Source organism: Athene cunicularia, assembly GCF_003259725.1.
Source record: "Athene cunicularia isolate RWA chromosome 7 unlocalized genomic scaffold, athCun1 chr7_part1, whole genome shotgun sequence".
Lineage (NCBI taxonomy): Eukaryota > Metazoa > Chordata > Aves > Strigiformes > Strigidae > Athene > Athene cunicularia.
The window spans coordinates 27,817,983-27,837,990 of NW_020799107.1; the positions used below are offsets into that span (position 1 = coordinate 27,817,983).

The 20,008-nt window shown below is 41.1% G+C and overlaps 2 protein-coding genes across 7 annotated transcripts; one reads left to right on the top strand and one right to left on the bottom strand.

Annotated features, from left to right (window-relative positions):
- Positions 1-476: 476 nt before the first annotated feature.
- On the bottom strand, positions 477-3,886 carry DBI (diazepam binding inhibitor, acyl-CoA binding protein). Its single transcript, XM_026852104.1, has 4 exons — positions 3,780-3,886; positions 3,546-3,663; positions 1,606-1,668; positions 477-771 (listed from the first exon to the last, which is right to left on the bottom strand). The coding sequence occupies exons 1-4, from the start codon at positions 3,786-3,788 to the stop codon at positions 698-700; spliced, it is 264 nt and encodes an 87-aa protein (XP_026707905.1). The 5' UTR covers positions 3,789-3,886; the 3' UTR covers positions 477-697.
- A 264-nt stretch (positions 3,887-4,150) lies between these two features.
- C7H2orf76 (chromosome 7 C2orf76 homolog) lies at positions 4,151-15,593 on the top strand. 6 transcript variants are annotated; one of them, XR_003398756.1, is made up of 7 exons: positions 4,162-4,213; positions 5,976-6,128; positions 7,185-7,235; positions 10,627-10,664; positions 10,790-10,871; positions 12,428-12,547; positions 13,902-13,988. XR_003398756.1 is itself a non-coding variant. In XM_026852102.1 (7 exons), the coding sequence occupies exons 3-7, from the start codon at positions 5,996-5,998 to the stop codon at positions 13,976-13,978; spliced, it is 381 nt and encodes a 126-aa protein (XP_026707903.1). In that variant the 5' UTR covers positions 4,172-4,197; positions 4,889-5,038; positions 5,976-5,995; the 3' UTR covers positions 13,979-15,593. The 6 variants fall into 6 exon arrangements, 5 of the variants coding, with proteins under 5 accessions (XP_026707901.1, XP_026707900.1, XP_026707903.1 ...); XM_026852102.1 differs by lacking the exon at positions 12,428-12,547 and adding an exon at positions 4,889-5,038 and having other exon boundaries at positions 4,172-4,197; positions 13,902-15,593; XM_026852100.1 differs by lacking the exon at positions 12,428-12,547 and having other exon boundaries at positions 4,151-4,197; positions 13,902-15,593.
- Positions 15,594-20,008: the final 4,415 nt, after the last annotated feature.

The window sequence follows — 20,008 nt, forward strand, 5'->3', positions numbered from 1 at the left end:
CTGTCTGCAGTACATTTTCTTTCACAGGGAAGGTTTTAGGTTCAACTGCCGAGTATTTGCCTTCTGTCCATCAGCCTAACATTACTGTTGGGGAATAACATCAACAAGCAGTGTTTTAAGAAATATGATTTGGCAATTGTTGACCAAGTCTCTGAAAGCCCAAAGCAACAAATATAAAGCAGCTTATTCTTAGCAGAGCATTAGACCCAACCTCTTCATGACAATCTTGGTGGTGCTCCCACTTCTGTGGGTTGCCGCTCATCTACGTGAGAAAGGAGGCAAAGCAGCATCTGACAAGAGCCGGCTGGTTTGGACACGGGTCCGCGTTTCGCAAAACACAGATTACTGAGCCCCCTCTAGTGGCACCAGGACTGGAGAGGCTGGCTTGAGCCTTACTAGGAAGGGTTTGGCAGCCGCCACACAGCAATTAAGGGATGGGCTCAGAATAATCTTTAAAGGATGACCATCACAACAACTAAAGTACCAAATGCACTTTAATGAGTTCCAGGTTTTGTTCCCAGAAGGAATTTATAACGTGTCAGTACATTAGGCAGATACACAACTCCCCTGACCTACAGGCATGAGAAGAACCGACTGTAATATACTAGGTATTTAAAATTATTATCAGAAACCAGTTTTCCACAGTATTAGAAATAAGGCATGTTTCAGGTGTGCAAGTGGCTGCTATGTCCAGTCCTCAGATGCCGTATTTGCCCTTTAGTTCTTCCACCTTTGCTACGTAAGCTTTCATTGCATCTTCTTTGGACATTCCTGAAGGACAGAACACAGGAAGCAGTCAGATACCTTTTACTGATTAAGATACCTTTTACATTTAAATCACAATTCCTTGCTATATACACCCAGCAAAGCCTCTGTAACTTAGCACAGAACTATGTATTTACCTAGACAGGTATGTAATGATAGATTTTATCCCTATGTACTTCTGTAAATCAAGCAGCATGCTACCAGAGAGCAAAGACAACGAGGTCATTTGGCTATGAATCTAGTATTAAACGTGTTCAGCAGTCATGAGAAAACAGTGTTCCGAAGCAGAGTTGTATTTGTATAGACAGCAACTAAACAGTGTATTAGTTCTATTAACACCATTCAAAATTATTACAGGGAAGTTATTCAATCAACTTACATTGTATTTAGATGTAGTACTAGCTCCTTAAAACACCTGAAAAATCCCATTTTCACAGATTAGACCACATGCTTGACTCCTCATTTACAGCAGAGAGCCCAGTTGCATCTTCCAGTTAGGGAAGCTTGCACAACTGTAGGGAGATCTCAATCTCCAGGGCACTATGCTGGGACTTGGAAAACAGATGTAGGTTTCTGCTGTTGCTACAGCTCTCCTTTGTGTAACACCCTGGATCAGCTGGGCATTTTGCACCTTAATTCCCTTTCACACAGGCTATATTTTTCAAAACTCCACCTTGCAGAGGTAATCAAAAGGTAAGAGTTTATTATCACAGCATTCTGAATTTCTAGAACTCTTATAAGACAACACTGGTTTTATGTCTTGCTGAGCCACATATGCTTTTCTGACTAGTTTGCCTGCGGTTTTATTTATTCATTTTCATTTTTTAAGCAGACACTTACCTTTCAATGCATTCCAGGCATCCCACTTTGCTTTGCCTTTGAATTCCAGCATACCAGGGCGGTCTGAGAGACAGGATAAACAGGAGATTTAGTTTGCGTGGTCTGAGTGTAGGTAATACCTACTCTTTCCTGAAGGCTATTCAGTTCTTAACTATGGTAAAATAAATTGATTCACCTTTGCAGCTATTACTTACTAACCTGTGGTCAGGAGATCACCTCAAGTGAGCATGTTAGAACACTACGGGTGGCAACAGAGATACCCTCTATCAAGTTCCTTTAAGACAGCAGCATTTGAGCAGAAGAGCACCAAATAGTGTGATTTAGTGTTATCATACTTTCTGAAGGGACTGCTGTTGCATGACAGCTATCCCACTAAAGAACATCAGCTCTGAAGTAAAGCAGAAGCGCCCTAAGGTCCACTACATGCAGAGACATGAAAACAAAAGCTAGTAGCATACATCTTATAACTCATTATCGTCAAGTTAATGGGATGTTTCTGACATAAAGCTCTTAATTTGTTCTGTCATCTAGGGGTATAAGCTCTGAATTCTAACTGACTGTATTGCACGTTACGCTGTGTTCAAACAGAGAATAAATGAATGAGATATGGATGCGTATATAGTTATTCTTCACATAAAATCCCCTCTGCATTTTTACTTCTTCTCTGTCTCCTTAAAGACAATTTTCAGGATTTACAAATGGAACTGGACACTGGCCACAAAAATACCCTTGTGCTGCTCAGATGGCAATGTGACCTGCAGAGCTAGTTGGCAGCTCCACTTCTCTCCAACAAAAACCCTATTAGCTTACTCTTACACAGATTGCTTTTCTAGCCAACTCATGTTACCTACTGTTTCACAAGAATGAGCAACTGACAGAAATGTTCGTATATTAACAGCTCTAGAGCACCATTATGCCTTGACAAACACTAATAATGCTAAGATTCAGCCACACCAAAAGGATCCTTATTTTAAAACCAAAGTCAGTTTTGTTCTCACTCCATGTTGCCCATCTTGGGGCAAAAGAGACTGCAAGCGCCCACACTTACCATTTCCTGTACAATTCACTGCCAGCTTTTCGTTCAATCAACATCCAATAAACTTCACCAGCAACTGGGTCAGAAGGCCAGCGCTTGAAACAAATGACCTTTCTCCTTTCTAATTCTAGTTACTCAAGTGTTACATAAGGTCAATAGAGGCAGGTTTCATTCTAAATGCTATTCCTAAACTGAGCTACCAGTTACAGAAGTGTAGCCAAAAAAGCAGCCAGAGACAATCTGCATAGCACACCTGCAGAAATTTTTCTGCTACCGTCCTTCCAAGACATGATATTTAATTGCAGCTACTATAAAAGTTTTCTCATGATCTTCTGTTTTGGCCTTCCAGTATCATTTTCAGCAGCCAATCCAGTTTAAACAAACTGCCTCCCACCAAGTACTGCAATTGCACAGTTGTATAGCTTGCTTTGCTGTTTAAGCCTGTTTAACTGAGAAGTGTTTGTATTAAAGCAGCATCCCTTGACCTAGGCAGCTACTTACTGATAGAGGTCTCCAAAAATCCGAAACCCAATATTTGCACAAAGCTAACACACAGGATTCTCAGACCGTTGCTACACGATTTAGATGATTGCAGCTGGGTTAATCAGAAAAACACAAATTGCACAAACCCTTATCACTTCAGCTCATGCCTCCCTGCGTATAAATCCATGCCAAGTCGGTACTGAGTCATTTTTGCTAAACTGTGGGATTGCACGAAGCGACGCACGCAATAGGGGAGAGGTTTTGCTTCCCCAAGTGCCTCCAGCTCGGCCTCAGGCCATAACCGCATCGCCCCCGCCCGCCGGAGGCCGCGGCACAGAGGCGCAGGGCCCCAGAGGGGCGCGGGGCGGCGCTGCCCGGCCGCCGCCACCTCCCACCCAGCGCGGGGACCGAGGCCACCTACCCGTGTTCACGTCGCCCACCGTGGCCTGTTTGTAGTGGCTGTAGACATCCAGCATCTCCTGGTCCGTGGGCTGGGACTTGAGCTGCTTCACCTCCTCAGCGGCCTTCTGGAACTCGGCCTAGAGGGGAAGGGGAAAAGCCCCGGGGCGGGGTGGGGGTGAGCACCCGCGGGCTGCCACCGCCAAACAGGGACAGAGGGAGGTACCCGCCGCCACCCCCCCAGCACGGCCCGTACCTCTGACATAGTGACGAGCCCGCTGCGCACCCGACCCCCTGGCGTCTGCCGCGCCGCCCCGGCCGCTCGCCCGCTTCACCCGTGGCCAGAGCGCCCGCTGGCCAATCGGCGCCTGCCGGGGGCGGGGAGAAGCCAGGCAAAGGACCAATGCGGAGGCGGCGCAGGATGGGCGGGCTTCGGGGGGCCGCGACGCTCGCTAGCATGAGGGGAGCGGCCAACGGGAGCGCTTCGGGGGCGGGGCCGCGGGAAGCCCCGCCCAGCCCCGCGGCTGCTCGGAGGCGCGCGGAGGGGGCGGGGATAGGGCGCATCGTAGCCAATCCTTCGGTGCAGTGGGTGGCACCGGTAACACGTGATTGGTGGGACGGTGTGAGAGGCGGGGCGAGGAGCGGGACCCGGAAGTGTCGGCGCGGAGTCAGTCGTAAGGATGAGGGCCGGTAACGGGCCTTTCCGGGCGGGACGGGGAGGGGAGGGCTGTGAGGGCTGAGGAGAGCACGCTCGGTCTGGAAGAGGTGCGCTGGGGCGGGCGGCGCTCCGCCACCGGTACTGGGGCTGCTGCCCGCGGGCAGGAGCCGGGCAGGCCCGGGAGAGGTTCCTCCTCACAAGAGGAATTGACCACCAGCGTCTCCGACCCGGGAGGCGGCCTGAGGAGGGTCTGTCGTGTTCCTAAGGAGGCGCTGGGTAGTATTTGGTCCCAGCCCTAGATGCGATCAGTCTGTACAGTAAATGTGAAAATAGGCGATTTTTAATTGTGCTCCCAAATCTGTGTTCCTGCAATGTTCTTCCATGCAGCTCAGGAGAAAGTGAATTGAATGCTGTCCCCCTTTCCTTACTCTGTACTGTGCCCTCCAGATCTTAAGCCCATGTGAAACAGCATCAACAAAATACCTATCTTTGCTGTTTAATATAATTACAGTTATTTTCAGGTGTAAAGTATGCTTTTCTTGATTGGCATCTTTTAACTGCATATTTTAACTTACTTACAATTAGAATGGAATTAGAGCTCTGGGAATTAAGCAAAGGGATTTCCAAGTTGCCTCGTGATGTGGAAGGTCTGCATCCCCATTCTGCAGAAAGTATTTGAAGAATATACTGCTGATTTACTTTGCTAGGATACAGCTAGGACAATTACAGCCAAGACTGGGAGGTACCTGGATACCTGCATGATGGTGGGGTCCTTAAATATTCTCCTGAAACAACAAAAAATGGGGGGAAAAAAAACCCAACCAAAACCCAAAGACAAAACATAAAGGGATGAAGAGGTAAGAGATTCCCTTACAGGCCTGGAAGTGGTGACTGAAATGGCTGTGACGGGATAGGAGACACAGAGGTCGTGCTGTGCCCCTGGCTGATGTTGCAGCACTTAGACTTCAGTGTTTGCTCATTGCTGCAGCAGCCATGGCAGTTTAGCATGTGACCAGAAAGTGAGGCTGTACAGGAATACCCAGCACAAAAAATAGAGAAGGTTGCAGAGATAGGAAATAGCTCGTTTTCCTGTGGAGAGAAAGAACCCAACGGAACAATGCGTGGACTTGTCTGAAGAGGGGCTCAGGCTGATAAGGCAATTCCATTGTAGGTTCTGCTCTCTGTTAAGGTAGTATAAGCCCTGTAGAGCCATTCTAGAGACCTGCTAATTATAAATTATATTAACAGGCTTAATTATGTAGTAGTATACCAGGAAATTTATTTGCATGTGTACATGTGGGAGGTATTTCCATTTTTTTGTTGGTGGGTGAAAATGAGCTCTGTGTAACAGCTTAGGCATTTTTCAGCGTATTATGGTCTCTACAACATACTAAAAAGATTTTGGTTTTGTTCATGTTAGTACATTCTTTCAGAACACAAGGTTACTCACACAGGAGGTAAAGTCTTCAGTTACTTAAAACCAAAATGACATACTTGCATTTATCCATAACATTTTTGTGTGTTTAATATGGAGTCTGGTGTGGTAGTACACAGCACAGGTACAAATATGGGAGTATTTGGTGTGCAGTGTCAATAATATCCTAGGTAACCCTGTTTGTTTTGGGGTTGTGTTACTGCCTGTGTAGAAATACTAAAAGTGAAGTCCTGAGAGACATAATGCTATTGAATTTCTTGCCATGTTTTAACCTTTGAATGAGGTCCACCTGCACCTTGTTTTCTAGCTGTGCTTGTACACAGAGGAAAGGCAGTAATTCCTTCTTTAATGTTTTCCAGGTTATTCAGAATTAATTTTCATGTCACCAGAAAGCTCAACCATCACAGTTCGTCTTGTTCGTTCTTTTGAACACCGGAATTTCAGACCTGTGGTGTATCATGGAGTTAACTTGGATCAGACAGTAAAGCAGTTCATTACTTTTGTGCGGAAGGGTAAGGGGCAGTTGCTTTATTCATTTGTTTCAGTCCCATGTGTTGCTGTCTCTACACAAGAAAGTGGAGGGGAGCAAATGAATGGGAATTCTGCAGCTTTGGTAGAGATGCCAGATTTGTGTTTACATCCCCTGTGTTCTCTTCTCTCTTGGATGAGAGGTCTGGAGTCAATAAGAGCTCCCATGATTGGTGTGCCATGCCTAAATTTGGATAGACTGCTCCCCCTGCCCAAATCCCCATGTTTAGTCAAAAAGAGCCAGGGGCATTGCTGCATTTGGCTCAGTGCCTCTGGCTCCTTCAGTGGTGCTGTCAGGCAACTATTCATAAATTAACAGGAGTAAATTAATAGAATTTAGAGAGCCTTTGATCCTTAGGAACTACACCAATATGTGGAATGTGGGGATGCAAGTCTGTTTGCTATTTGTGAGAAGAGAGGATCTTGAAGAATTGTTTTTGACATTGTGCATGTTTGCTTCTGAGTTTCTGTCTCCATCTTGAGCTTTGTGGTGCAAATTTACTCATCTATGGGCTTTATGTTTTAGAAGCCTGGTTGAGAGTGACAGTGTATCTAACAGATAATTAATGTAGACCAGCCCACGCAGGGACTCAGGGTGTTACCCTAATCTTGCAGGTGTATTGCTACACACCTAAATGGAGACATTCAAAGGGTGCAGAATAGTATAATTTTTGATATTTTTTTTTTTTGCATGAAGTCAGTTCAAACAAGTCTCAAACTGTTACAGCTGATAATGTTTGAGCAACTCCTAGGACACTGCCCTGAGCCTCACGGCTGTATTGTGTTTTCAGCAACTTTCATGCTTTTAGAAAACTACAAGCACTTTCAGAACATAAAGAATCTAACTGTAGAATCATAACTATAGAATCTGAGCCAAAGGTTGTGTTTTAGTATTTTTTACTCAAATAAGCCTCCTGTGTTGTGGATTTATTTTGATGTAAAGGATGTCCAGGATGCATACATTGCACGATAATAGAAAATTAAATAGTGGATATAAAAAAGGACAACTTTGTTTTCACTTGGTGCTTTTATTTTAATAGATGTGTCTTCAAGAACAGGACTTCCTCCTCCTTTTAAAAATTTTAAGTATGGTAGGTGTTAGTTTTTTCTTGTTTTAATTCCTGTAAAATGCAGATGTAATATTTTATATCAGTTTTTATACAATTTAAAAGATAACTGCTGTAGAATCTTCATGCTGGTGGCAGTGCCTGCCTATATTGCATACATCTATCCAGCTCTTGTAGCTGGGGTTATGCCACTGGGATCATATCTACAGAGCTTGACCATTGTTTTGAGGTTCTTTATTAATCTTTGAATTAGGCTGCATATTATACATTATTTGCTGATTGGTACTGATGAGATTTGGTATCAACTTTTAATTACTTTTATAAGTGCATTTTAACTATTTTTACTCTAGTGAGAAGCTTGTGATCTCAAACGCTTTGAAATTGTATTTCTCTGTGCTTATGTGTTTCAGTATATATTTACTGTGAAGTCAGAAAGGATGATGAAGTGGGAGCTGAAGGCAGTAAATAGACAATGCTTAAGACTTCTATACTTAAATAATTTACATGATATAAGAGAAGCAGGGGAACTTTGCTTAAAGTAGATATGAAAGCTCTTAAATACAAGCTGACAGAATGAAATAGCCTGTTGTGAAATTGAGGCTGACTTTATCCTCCAATCTAAATATATGTGTTTATTTCCTTTTTGTGAAGATTGGCACGAACATGTGCAATTCATCTGTTTGGGACAGAATATACTTTCAAAATAGACTAAATTACTTCCTTTCTTGGAATTTGTTGACTCTGATGACAGTAACGTATCTTCTCCTAAACTTGGCAATTCTGAAAGTTCCCTTGGAGTTTTGCTGCAAGTCATCCTTTGTCTCCCATGTTCTTGGAGTTGACAGACTCCTTCATCTACAGTGATTCAAAGAGTTGAATGAGGAAGCTATTTCATACATGTAAATGGTAATAGACTCTATTTTCCTATTTAACACACACAAAAAAAGCCAAGCATTTAATTCTGTGTTCTTGCTGATGGTGAAACAGATAGTGCAAAATGAAAGCAGCAAAAGCGTTAGGGGTTAAGATTTATGATATGTCAATGGCAAGGACTTGAATATTACTATTATTTTTTATATATGATTTAAGGTCTTAAAATCTAGGTAACTAAGTTTGGATTTGGAGGTGCCCTTCCTCCCTCTAATATCTGTGGCTTTGGCTAGATGAGGGGGCCCTGTCTAGAACTGCTGCTATCAGTGTATTCCTGGTGTTGCCTATCCCTGCTGCGAGTTCTTTCATCACTTAGAGCAGCAGTTTATTTTTTTCCCAAGGCGTATGTTGTGACTGAGCACCTGATTGTGCTGTGTAGGACTGAGCATAATGTGGGTAAAAACCACTGCAGAACTTTAAAACCTGTTACACCAGTTAGTGGGAGCCTACTTTTAGTGGGATGGTGCGAGCTGTGTGGAAATTTTCACACAGAAAAATCAAAGCCAAGTTCCTCACCTTTCCCTCAGGCCATCCGGGTTCATGCTTTTGGCATCTCTTGTGTGCTCCACTGTCTTTCCTGTATTTTGGTGATGAAAGGGCAATGTGACTTCTGCATGAATAGTACTAATAAGAGTCAGATTTCTCCTTCTGCTTTGATTGGCACTGCCAGAGATCTCAGTTGGACCTGGCTGTTTCTCACCTTGCATGTTTCAGCTTCCTTCTTTCCAGAATTCAACACCACTTTGTTCTCTCAACATCATATATAATGACATCATGTTTTTCTTCTCGGATTGGTGCTTCAAGTCACATCTCAAAGCTTATGACTTTCATTTTTTCCTCATTTCTTTGTACACATTGTTCTTGTTCATGGTCTAGAACTCTTCTTAGTCAATCTTGTCCCTACCCTGTCATTGCCATCTTTTCACTAATGATGACAGCCTGGGTGCCAACATGTCTCATAAGCTGTTTCTCTGTTTATTTTTTTTCTCCATGAATGGAGCAATATGGTAGATCCTTCACAAAATCAAACTTGGAAAGTGATTTCTTATCTATTGTCATGGAAGATCTATTACCAGAGAAGGAGAGATAAAAATTTTGGAATATGATTCAGTGTGACTAAAGGGGGATGAAATAGCAAAGGCTGTTAAGAGGACATAAGGCTTTAGCTAGGATGAGAAGAGACTTAACAGGCAGAGGCTGGATTGTATTTGCTGCAGCAGAAAGGTTTCATGATTGCAGTATATTTTTGCTGTGGTTGTCTGGTCTTTTGCAGTGCTTCTATGCAAGATGGATCCTGGCAATTGCAATTTAATATATGTCTTGCTTCTAATACTGCAGTTATTACAGCATCCTGTGGCTGCCTTCTCAGTGACCTCTGTGGTGGGAATACAGACTAGTTTTTACCTTATGTAACGTTCTAAATAAAATGTTCAAAATGGACCAGAGTGGTGGGAGGGAAACTTCTGAATGGAAATGTGACCTCTGTTATTCTGAACATCTAAATACTTGCTCTTGGTAGCTTGAAAGTTGTTTTAGCCTGTATTTAACTTTCTTCCATCCTTCTCTTACCAGGCTATTTCAACACATAGTGTTCAGCTAATGCACAAAGCCAAACTAGAACAGAAAATGAACAGGCAAGCAGAACTGTTTTTTGCTTCTTCACTGAGAAGGGACTGATGTGTTACTCTGAATTTGTTCAAACACAGAGGCTTCAGAGTTGGATTTTTTTTTAAATTTTTTTTTTTTTTTAGCACTGCATGGGCATCTTCTGACTTTCATTCCCTCTGGATCTCTGGTTGCTTTAGTGATGACATTATTTCCCCCTGTTTTTCCCTTCTGTTAACAAAGCCCTAGCCACATTGCCAGAGGAAAGCAATTTCTTTTTTTTTTTTGTATAGCATCATTTCTTAAAGTGCTACACTACACAAACATATTGGAGGTAAATGTTATTGAAGAGCGTATAGCATTAAAAAGAGCAGAGGCTGTACATGTTCATGGAAGATGGACTTGCTTAACAAAATTTCTACTGCAGGTGTTTTCTTCATGAGAAGGAAAATTTCAAGGAATTATCTGAAGTGGTCAGGTTACTGTGTCTTAATCACTTTCTGCCTATCAATTTAACATAGTAGTTGATAGTGCATAAATGCTGTTTGTTCTGCCCCAATTGCATGTGTAAAGCCTGGTAGGTTAAAACACCCTAAGTGGCATTTAAGTTGATGTGTTTTGTCTTGCAGTTGGGATGGTCATTAGTTATTGTAATCCAGCTAGTAGAGAGAAGCCCAATAGGATGTGGTACTTTAATGTTGGATTGCCTGCTTTAAGACTGTGACTGCAGGATGTTTTCTCCTCTTCTAGGCTGAATACACAAAATTGTTAATAATATAAGATTTTGAACCTTACCTCTTTGTCTCTCTACCCTAGTAAAACTTGCAATGTTATCTGATTACTCACCCTTATTTTAGGAAAACATTGCATTTTCTTTCAGATACAATGAAGATTATTCACCAAGCACACAAATCTAAGGTACGATTATTATCTATATTCTTCTATATGCTTTAATGCAGGCAGGGCTTTGCACTGTCAAACAAGACTGGGGCAGAGGCAGTCAGTAAATTCTTATCTTTGTATTCTGGTTCTCTGATTTGTAGACTGGTGAACTTGTAGTGAGTTTGGAAGATGATGACAAACTGATTTTGAAAGAAGACAGTACGCTGAAAGCAGCCGGAGTAGGTAGGAGCGCATTTGTTTGACTGAAGGTGCTGTTCATTGTAGTTGTCATTAAACTGGTAACTGGCTGATTATGTTTGGATAGCCTGCTGAAAAGTAAATGCTATTCCTGATGCTCTTTACACTACTTGGTAATTACTCAGGGAAGAAGGGGGGATAATGTACATTCATATCATTGGACTGAGGGCAGCAGGTATCTGCACTCCAAATGTTCAGAATGCAAATTGTGATTTTTAGAGGGTACGCTTATAATTCTGCTGAGAGTAATTTTAAATGATTGACAGATAGGTTATTAGTACCGTGTCTGCTTAGTCTTATCAGTAACATTTAAACTGATGTTTTGGTTAGCAATGTAAGTAGTGGAACCAGCATGGAATAATGAAATAAGATTAGATTTGTTTAATGTGCAGCATACAGTGCCTGATAGCCAGATTTCTTAGGAAAGCTCAAGCAGTATCATTTAGAGAATGTGCTGAACATAGCAAAGAGTTGAAACTTGACCTGATTTCTCACATTTTGACAAGGGACTACATATAGGCCATGTCTTTTGGTAATGTAAAGAAATGTCTGTCATGATAAAATTGATGGTCTCTGGATGTCCTCTGGGCTTCTCATAAATGTGGCTGAATGACTTTGTGGCAGCAGGGTACTTAAGGGATGTAGTTGCGTTCCACCTTGATATGGACATTTGCTCATTTGAATCTGATTTGCCTAGCTGGAATGCATAACTGCCTGCCTCTAAGTGCAGGGGCTTCACAGAGAAAGCTCCTGCCTGTTCTTGATGCCCTCTGATTGCTCCCCAGCTAGTGAATGAGATTTCTTTTTCATAGGTTTCTTGACTCTTTTGTTTCCTGCCATCTAATTTCTGGTTTTAAGTGACTTGGGATGTCTCTTTAATGTTCTTCTCAGGGGTGCACAGCAACTGGCCTCAGTACACCTTTCCTAAAGGTCTTTGGGTGTTCCTGTAATATGAATGATTGTTATTCTCTGGCTGTTTGTACTAAACCAGGTCTTTCTTTAAAAAAAAGTTCCTCAGAACGGAGGATTACTGGCACTCAAGTGTTATAGATTTGTAATTTAGTTAGCAGAGGATTCATTTAAGCCTGATTTTTATCTACCTAAGGCATAAGAGGCAATGCAGTTCAGGAGAGGGACTGATGACAGTGCCAGATGTTGAATTATAAATGACATTGTCCAGAGCTGTCTTATTTCAAAAAGGTATTGATAAATATTTGTATATATTACCCACCTTTGAAACTAGGTTTGTAGCTACAGCGGTGAAACAGTTGGATGTGATCTCCAAATAGGTGTCAAAACATCAGAGTAAATGTTATAGTGAAAGGAAATCGGAACAGATCAGCCCGTTCTGTATCTCTGTACAAAGAAAGGCATTGCTTATTTAGAGAAGAAAACAATTTAAGGCTGCTTTATTTTTTTTCAAAATAACTGAGAGCAGTTAGTCATTAGTATATCATGTGTATTTGTGATAGAAAAGAAAAACTCTTGCTTTGTAAAATGCAGTGTGTCATTATGCCCTTTTGAATTTTGATATGTTCCAGTGCATCTTGATATGAAAATCAGCTAAGTAAGGAGTGGGGTCTTTGTAGTAAAATCTTGAAGAGTTTACTTTTCTTCTTAAAGAAGTGGAAAAGACTAAACCAAGGAAGTGAAGTATGATGGTATATACCACTAGTCCTCATTTTGTACAGTTTCATTTAAATCAGTAAGAAGATTTGAAATCGCCTATTGACATATTACATTTTTTCAATATCTAATCTGGATAAGACTTACTCCAATAAACCAGAGAATTGCCGTTAGAAAATCTGGGAAATTCGAAGACACTGAGAACATCTATTCTAAGCTGCAGTTGATTGCCCTTGGCACTTTACAGGGTTGGGCTAGAGAGTTATAAATTATGAGGACATTAGATAAGTATCCTCAGGAAAGCCTCTGTGGTAGTGATTATTATTACAGTTATTATCTAGTCAGCAAAGTTAATGCTTGCCTTTTTTTTTTTTTTTTAAGAAAGGTATATGTTAATAAAGTGTTCAGTATTCATTGCAAAAGGTCTTCTCTGTTTTCTAGTTGAGATTCTAAAACCCCTTCTGCTCTTTTTTTTTTTTTTTCTTTTTTACAAGACAGGCAGACTTCATTAACTTCAGGTTTAATTTAAAAAACGAATGTGGAACTTATTGGCTCAGCACCTTAAAGAATTCTATGTTTAATAATTGTGAAGGCTTTCCATCAGATTTGTCTCTGTTCTGAATTAGTAATGTTGCTGACTTATTGTTTTAGAAGAGGAAGTCCTTGACCTACTGGGTTGAAAGAATTGTGACTGCTCTGAACCTTTGTGGGTCCTTTAGCTCTGCCATATCCCCTGTGAATAATTAGGGGTATTTGAAGGTATTGCTGGAGAAGCCAATTTGTGTCTTTCACTTTGCATATTGTTGAAGTCTCATGAATTAATCATCAGCAGGGCAAAAAAATTAACTTCTTCAGACACATATTTTGATGGGTCATGAGGGAGAATGTAAAGTGATCTGTAAAATATTCTACTGATCCTCTAAGTATTAAATTATTATACCTATAGGCTAATTTAATGGAAAAAACAGTTTCTTTTTCCCTTTCTTAACAGAAAATTTCACAAAAGAATAGAAAATCAAGCTTTATTATTTTTCTAGCATTTGAAGGTGTTAGAAATGCAATCACTTAATTTGCTGAATGCTTATACAAACAATTCTGAAGGCTGCATTAAACAAATCTTGAGGGGTCTTCTGTACATATTTACTTCTATATATTCAGGTTCTTGTTGTGTGTGGTTTTTTTTTTTTTTTTTTTAACAAGGTTAAACAGCATCTTTAATACTGGAATCTTTTTTGCAAAAATATGGGGGGTGGGGGAGTGATGTGTGTGGTGATTTATAATTGTCTTTGACCAAAAAGTTGCCCGTTGTCTTCTAAGATTCTAAATAGCTGACTGTTGGGTGGTTCATTTGCTGATGTGCTAAATATTTAATTTTTTTATTCGTTCTAGCAAACGAGACAGAATTAGCATTCTTCTGTGAGGAAGATTACAGAAACTACAAAGCTAATCCTGTTTCAGCCTGGTGAAGATCCCGAGAGATTGTTTTGTTTTCCCATACCTGTTGTAAATTTTCCTTATTCTGCTTAATGAGATTTTTCTTAAAGATCAATAAATCCTAGAGGATTGCTTTGCAAACAGTGCAATTCCCTTCCTATAGAAATTAATTTCTGTCAATATGCTAAGACTGAGGAAGAAAAAACTGGGAGACGTAAGTGACTTTTTTTCTTTCTGGCATTTCTTTTTCCTTTGCTTGCCTCCTACGATGCAGACAGTGCAATTTCTGACCTGTGACACATATTCTTGGTGTGATCCTACAGCAGACATTACTTACATATGGAGATTATACAATAGTAAGATCCCATCACAGTACTAACTTCTAATGAAAACAGAGACGTTTTATGACCAAATCACTGGGTATTTTAGAGAGCTTGAGAAGAGTATCTCTCTGTTCAAGTCACAGCTTTACTGCTCTCATTTTATGTTTGGTCTCTTTTGTTTAAATGGTGCAGACTGGCAAGTTTTTCATGCTTTTCACTGGTGAATGCTTTCATTTATACTCTCTTCCAGCCCCCTTTAGTGTGCTGAAAGGGACAAATGACTGTTGGGAGGCTTTTGTGTTCAAGGACCATTGCGCTTGTTTCTAGTGTTACTTCATGGAGACACTTTCATGTAAGAGGTAGCAATCTGAGTTCTGCCAGGAACTGGTAGGAACTGGGCATTTTTCCAAATGGAGTGAAAGCTCATGGTTTCAGTTTTAAGAATAAAACCTGAATGACTGCATTTTTGTGAGGAGAGGCCACATTTCGTTAAGACTGGAATTGATTCTTCCCTGCTTTCCAAGAGCCAAATACTCTGTTGCTGTATGTTAGTTCTTGGTAATTCCAAGCTTTCCTCCTACATAAACAAAATCAAGAATAATTAAAAATAATCATGCATCCAATAGACTACCTTTAGATAGGTACTGCTTATGAAACTGCTTATCGGGAGTACCAAGATGGGACACTGCCTTTAAGCCTCTCTACACTGAAATGGCAGTGATGCTGGCTCTCTGCCTTAGCAGGTGTTTTGAGATAGGCTCTGTTAAATCAAATGAGACCTCATGTGCAGTCGCTTTTATACCCACGCATCTACCCTCAGCTCTGGATGAGAGCTGACAACACCATTTCCACAAGAGGCTTTCCAGAAAAGTAATATTACCATTTCCTAGAGCTTTGATTTTTTTTTTTTTTTTTTTTTTTTGACATGTGATAGTGAAAACAGATGTGTGATTTCCAAAGTATCTAAATAAAAGTTCTCTTTACGTTAGATGTAGGGCCAAAGAAGGCTCTATGTATTGTTCCCACCTCATTTTCTTCATCCTTCCTGACAACTCTCAGGTTTAGGCTGGTTTTGGTGGCTGGTGTTACTCACCAACAGCTTTGTTTCAGAGTTTTATTCTCTTGTGAAAGTCTACTACTTTGTCATTTACGATTAAAAGGGTGATTGTATCTTGATCTTGTAAGGAGGAGTCCTGTGTCACTTAAGTCACCTGTGTTGAGATTTAGATGCTGCTATGCATGCTATGATGAATTTGTGAGGGGAACTTACTCCTTGCCTCCTCCTTCTGTCCAGGCCATCTTTTTGTTGCTGGTACCTGTTCCCCAAACAGTTGGTACCTGTTCCCCTGGTACCTGTTCCCCAAACCTGTCTCAGCTACCTCCTTACACCATCTGTCATGTTTGCCGATCAGTCTGGCTAAAATGAGTTTGTACTCATCTTCTCAGGCAGTTTAAGCTAATGCATTGCACTCCAGAGTACACCAGCCTTGTTCACCCAAATTTACAATGTTGAAGGTAACTTTGTAGGAAGTGGATGGCATAAGGAGAGATCAGTGTCTCAGGACTGTCCTACCAAGGCATCTGGATGACAGCTGCACACTCAGGCTCTGAGACTGAGCAAACACAGTCATTCTTTTCCTCCTGTTCTGGGGATTTGAAGTTGATCTCCAGCCCCTTCAGACAGATTTGGATTGATTTTATGATCCCTTTTCTCTAAGGCATTTGTGTTTGAAAGAGACACCAAATTTTAACAACTGTCCTTTCTGGGCTACAAACGTTCAGTGCCACATACAGTGTGGCACAGTGAAAGAGCAATTCTACAGCATCAGTGAAAAGAAAGATAAATTTTCTAATGCAAATATTCAAGAATGATATGTCTGGGACTCCAGATTATCTTCTCTTTCCAAGGGAAGAGTTAAAGTACTGCTTTGTGAGCTCAGTTCACTCTGGCAATGGCACTTCATTGGCTCCTTTCTGCAGCAGCACAGTAAAGCCTTTTGTAATGCTCTCAGTGGCCATACTTATAAACTGGTTTCTTCCTAAAGTGTTTTTCTATTATTTTTTTTTAATTGGACCTTTAATAATGCTTTTTTTCAAATAAGCCCCACAAAACCTTAGATTATAACAGAACTTGTTAAGACAGATGCTGTCCCAATATTTTTCAGTGAGATAGGGTATAGCCTCACGTCAAAGTAGGTTTGATTCCAGGATCGTTGAATACTGAATGAAATCTGTGAACACTGGCTAATAAATTACTAAAGACTGAGATGTCTTTGCCCATGTTCTTGTGAAATCGCCTTTCTATTGAAGGAAACCACCTATAGAGTTGGTACTGTAGTTTGTTATGCTGACAGAGGTCATGAACTGCATTGGTTTACAATTAGTGTTAATCAAAGGTGGCTTTTCCATAGTGTGTAGTGGGGTGAGTCACATAGCTTTGCTGTGTTCTTAGACATTGTGGGGTTAATAAGGATTCATCTTTCATTATGATGTCCTTTCACCAGCCCTTTTTTTTTTTTTTTTTTTTTTATAAGATACAGCTTCCGGGCACTGTAGCAGGGAAGGGCAGTCAAACTGGAATCTGGGGAGGTGTGTGGGGCTTGGGTGTTTCTTGGAGAAAAAAAATCACTCCAGAAAGACTGGAGTTTTGGTTAGGAGGTGTGGAAGAAGAGCTACTAAGGGAGAGGAGAGGAAATTAGGAAAGGAATTATCATGAAGAGGAAGAAGAGGTAACTAACTGAATAAACATGAAAAATCTTGAATGTACAACACTGTTGGCACAGAAATACTGTAGTGCTGCTTTTTATAGCACTAAAGGTATGAAAATGGTGCATTTTAATAATTTTTGGAATTGAACTCAAACTGCTGGAATTGGGATCTTGTTTTTCCTGGTTTTGTCTGTTACACTTTCTGCATGCAACAGTTTTTTGTGTATTTTACTGTCCAGAGGAAGTTATGTTGCCTCTTGAAGAAGGAGGAGCTAAGAAAAGTGCTGACATGGATAGATGAGTTAAATGTTGACAGTTACCAACGGCATAAAGGAGTCCTCAAAGACCTGATACACCACTGTTAAAGTTAGGGGAACTGCTTTATCTGATGTAAACATTCTGTCTTAAAGGTGATCCTGAGATATGCTGTAAGCTGTGGTGTTTCTCTTTTTCACGCTTGGAGTATTCAGCACATCCCCTGACAGATCATTTACTTAAAAAATGAGCTTGCGAGTAACAGTCCAAGAGTTACCGCAGCCATGACAGGACATGCGTGGGTCCTGTCCTGGGAAGCTAATAGCCACAGAAATCCAGAGATCAAGAATGGAAAACAAGAACATGCGATACTCGTTCTTCTATGACTGATAGAACTGTGGTTTCAGAGCAATGGCAGCTGGCTGGAGGCATTACAAACGCTTATGGTGAGTGCACGCTTTTGCTTATTGAACATTTTGGACTAAACTCGGTCTTCCTGGTTGGCACCTGATCCTCCTTCCGCCGACTTCCTTTTTGTAGTACTACTTGGCACAGATTTGCAAGTGATTAATGAGTCAAACAAGGATGCTCAGTAGACAACTTTGCTACTTTTCATAGTATCAGGACGTTGGCTTTTCCCTACTACCTATTTCCTATGGAGTTAGGGAAACAGACACACCTTTGGGTGTTTTCCCAGCCTCTTGCCTTTGCTTCTTGCTGTGCCTCTGCTGATTTGCAGTGCTTTAACGGTTAGGTTTGCACCTCATCTGATATGCAATAGTAGCATTTCCTGTGGCAGTGAATGTACTTTTTTTTTTGTATTTATGAAGAATTACGCTTTGAAATAAAGAGGAGGCCTTTTCTGTACTGTCACTAATGCTGCACAACAAAGGATCCTTTCTTGATTTACAGGAGGATTTGCATAAGACAGAACTGTCCACTAGTGGAAACAAAAAATGTTTTTATCATCATGCTTTGTATCTTGGAAAAAAACCAAGAGGAGTTACCTCAGGAATGAAAAAAAACCCAAACAAACAAAAAACGGAGCAAAAAGCTAAAATCTATTGCCATGAACTGTCTTTGTCTGCAGAGAACGCCACCAGGTGTCAGCACAGCCTGTTCTTTCATTTTCCAGAACCCGTATAAGCCAAGAAATATGTAATGTTTATGAAAAGTGCTTATCTGTGAATTGGTTTAGCCTGCAAAGTCTGTACTAGGGTTCTGGTGATGAAAGCTGAATCTTTCCTTGCAGAAAGTATTTCTTTTTATATTAAAATCAAAAAGCGGCAAATTGAACTGGTATCAGTGCTTAAATTCCTCTTGTTAGAGAGCATCCCTTGTGGAGCCAGTTCCAGCGTATCTAAATCTTTGCATGCTGTGAGGAGGCATTTGCAGAACATTCATTTGAAGAATGAATGTCTGGAAAAGATCAGTGTTAATTTGCTGAGGTTTTGTAAAGTAGACTTTAAGTATGCCTATTTTTTTTTAAACATAAGGAAAACCACCCAGAACAGACACACATGCAAAGCAGAGCAAAACATCCTTCAGCAACACAGCTTAAACACACAACAAATGTATCCTCCATGCTTCAGACCCTAAGCTCCTACTATTTCTTCCTTGTAGTGCAAGGGCTGAGGAGAACCTGGCACCGCATTTTCTGGGCCATGCTCTCTGAGCTGTGATGAGCTGAGATGGGATACGAGTTTCAGAGCCCAAACCCAAGCACTGTGCACTGCTTTATGCTGTCAGTGATTGAAGTATGCATAGATGCTGCCTGGTTAAAAGGGTAAATTAGAATTTTTGCACAGGGACAAGGTGCAACAGAGCTTTCTACTGAGATTCCTGTCACTTGTAGCAGCATGCAGATGCCAGGGAGACTATAGAAGAGAGGGAAGTTAAGTGGCAGGTAGAGTCTGGGTGACCTAAATTATTCCTTTCTTCTGTTTTGAGCTGCTTCTTTAGTTCCTTTCTTCTAGCCTTGTAGCACTGGTTCCATGCTAGGAGTTTACCATAGTTTGCTGTGTACAAGAACTGCTTATTCTTACTGATTCCAGACTATCACTATAATTCTCAAACACCGATCACAATCTGGAGGTGATGCATGTGAGATTACAGCTGTTCAGCTTGTGCTGTCTGCAGGGAAGATCACTGTGTGCATGGTGCAGCCAGCATGGTGGTGCAGGTTGTTTGGGAGGTGTTATCCTTGCTTCTCTTCCTCCTGCACAGCACCAGTTCTGGTTTGCTGGGAAGCAGGACCTTGTCTTGAAGCATGACATGTGTGGCAGATAGCTGAGAGGAGAGGTGGGTGTTTGGGCTGGTGATGCAGTGGAAGAGAGGATGGGGCAGAGAGCTCTCATCTTCCTGTACATATAGTATTTTTGATCAGGTAGGGATTATAACTTTTGTTTCCTAGCATCCCCCCTCTCTGATAGCAATAGATTCTTTCCTTTGTAGTGGGCCAAAAGCAGCTAGCCAGAAGAGTAGGAGTTTTAATTGTTAGTGAATACATTCAAGAGCCCAGTATGACAGATTAATACAACAATTTACTTTTTAATGTCCATTTCTGTTCTCTAGCAGGTGACTTAGTGTTGTGTACCAGGAAGTACTGTAAGAACTGCTGCTCTCTGCCCTCATTCCACATCTTGGGAATGTTTAATTCTGCTTTCTAACCTGAAGCCCAGGGAACGTATTCTTTAAGTTCAGTTTGGGAGGCCCCTTTTCCTCACTGAACGAAGATTTTTAAATTGGAAGGTATGGTATTGGTCTGTTTTTCACA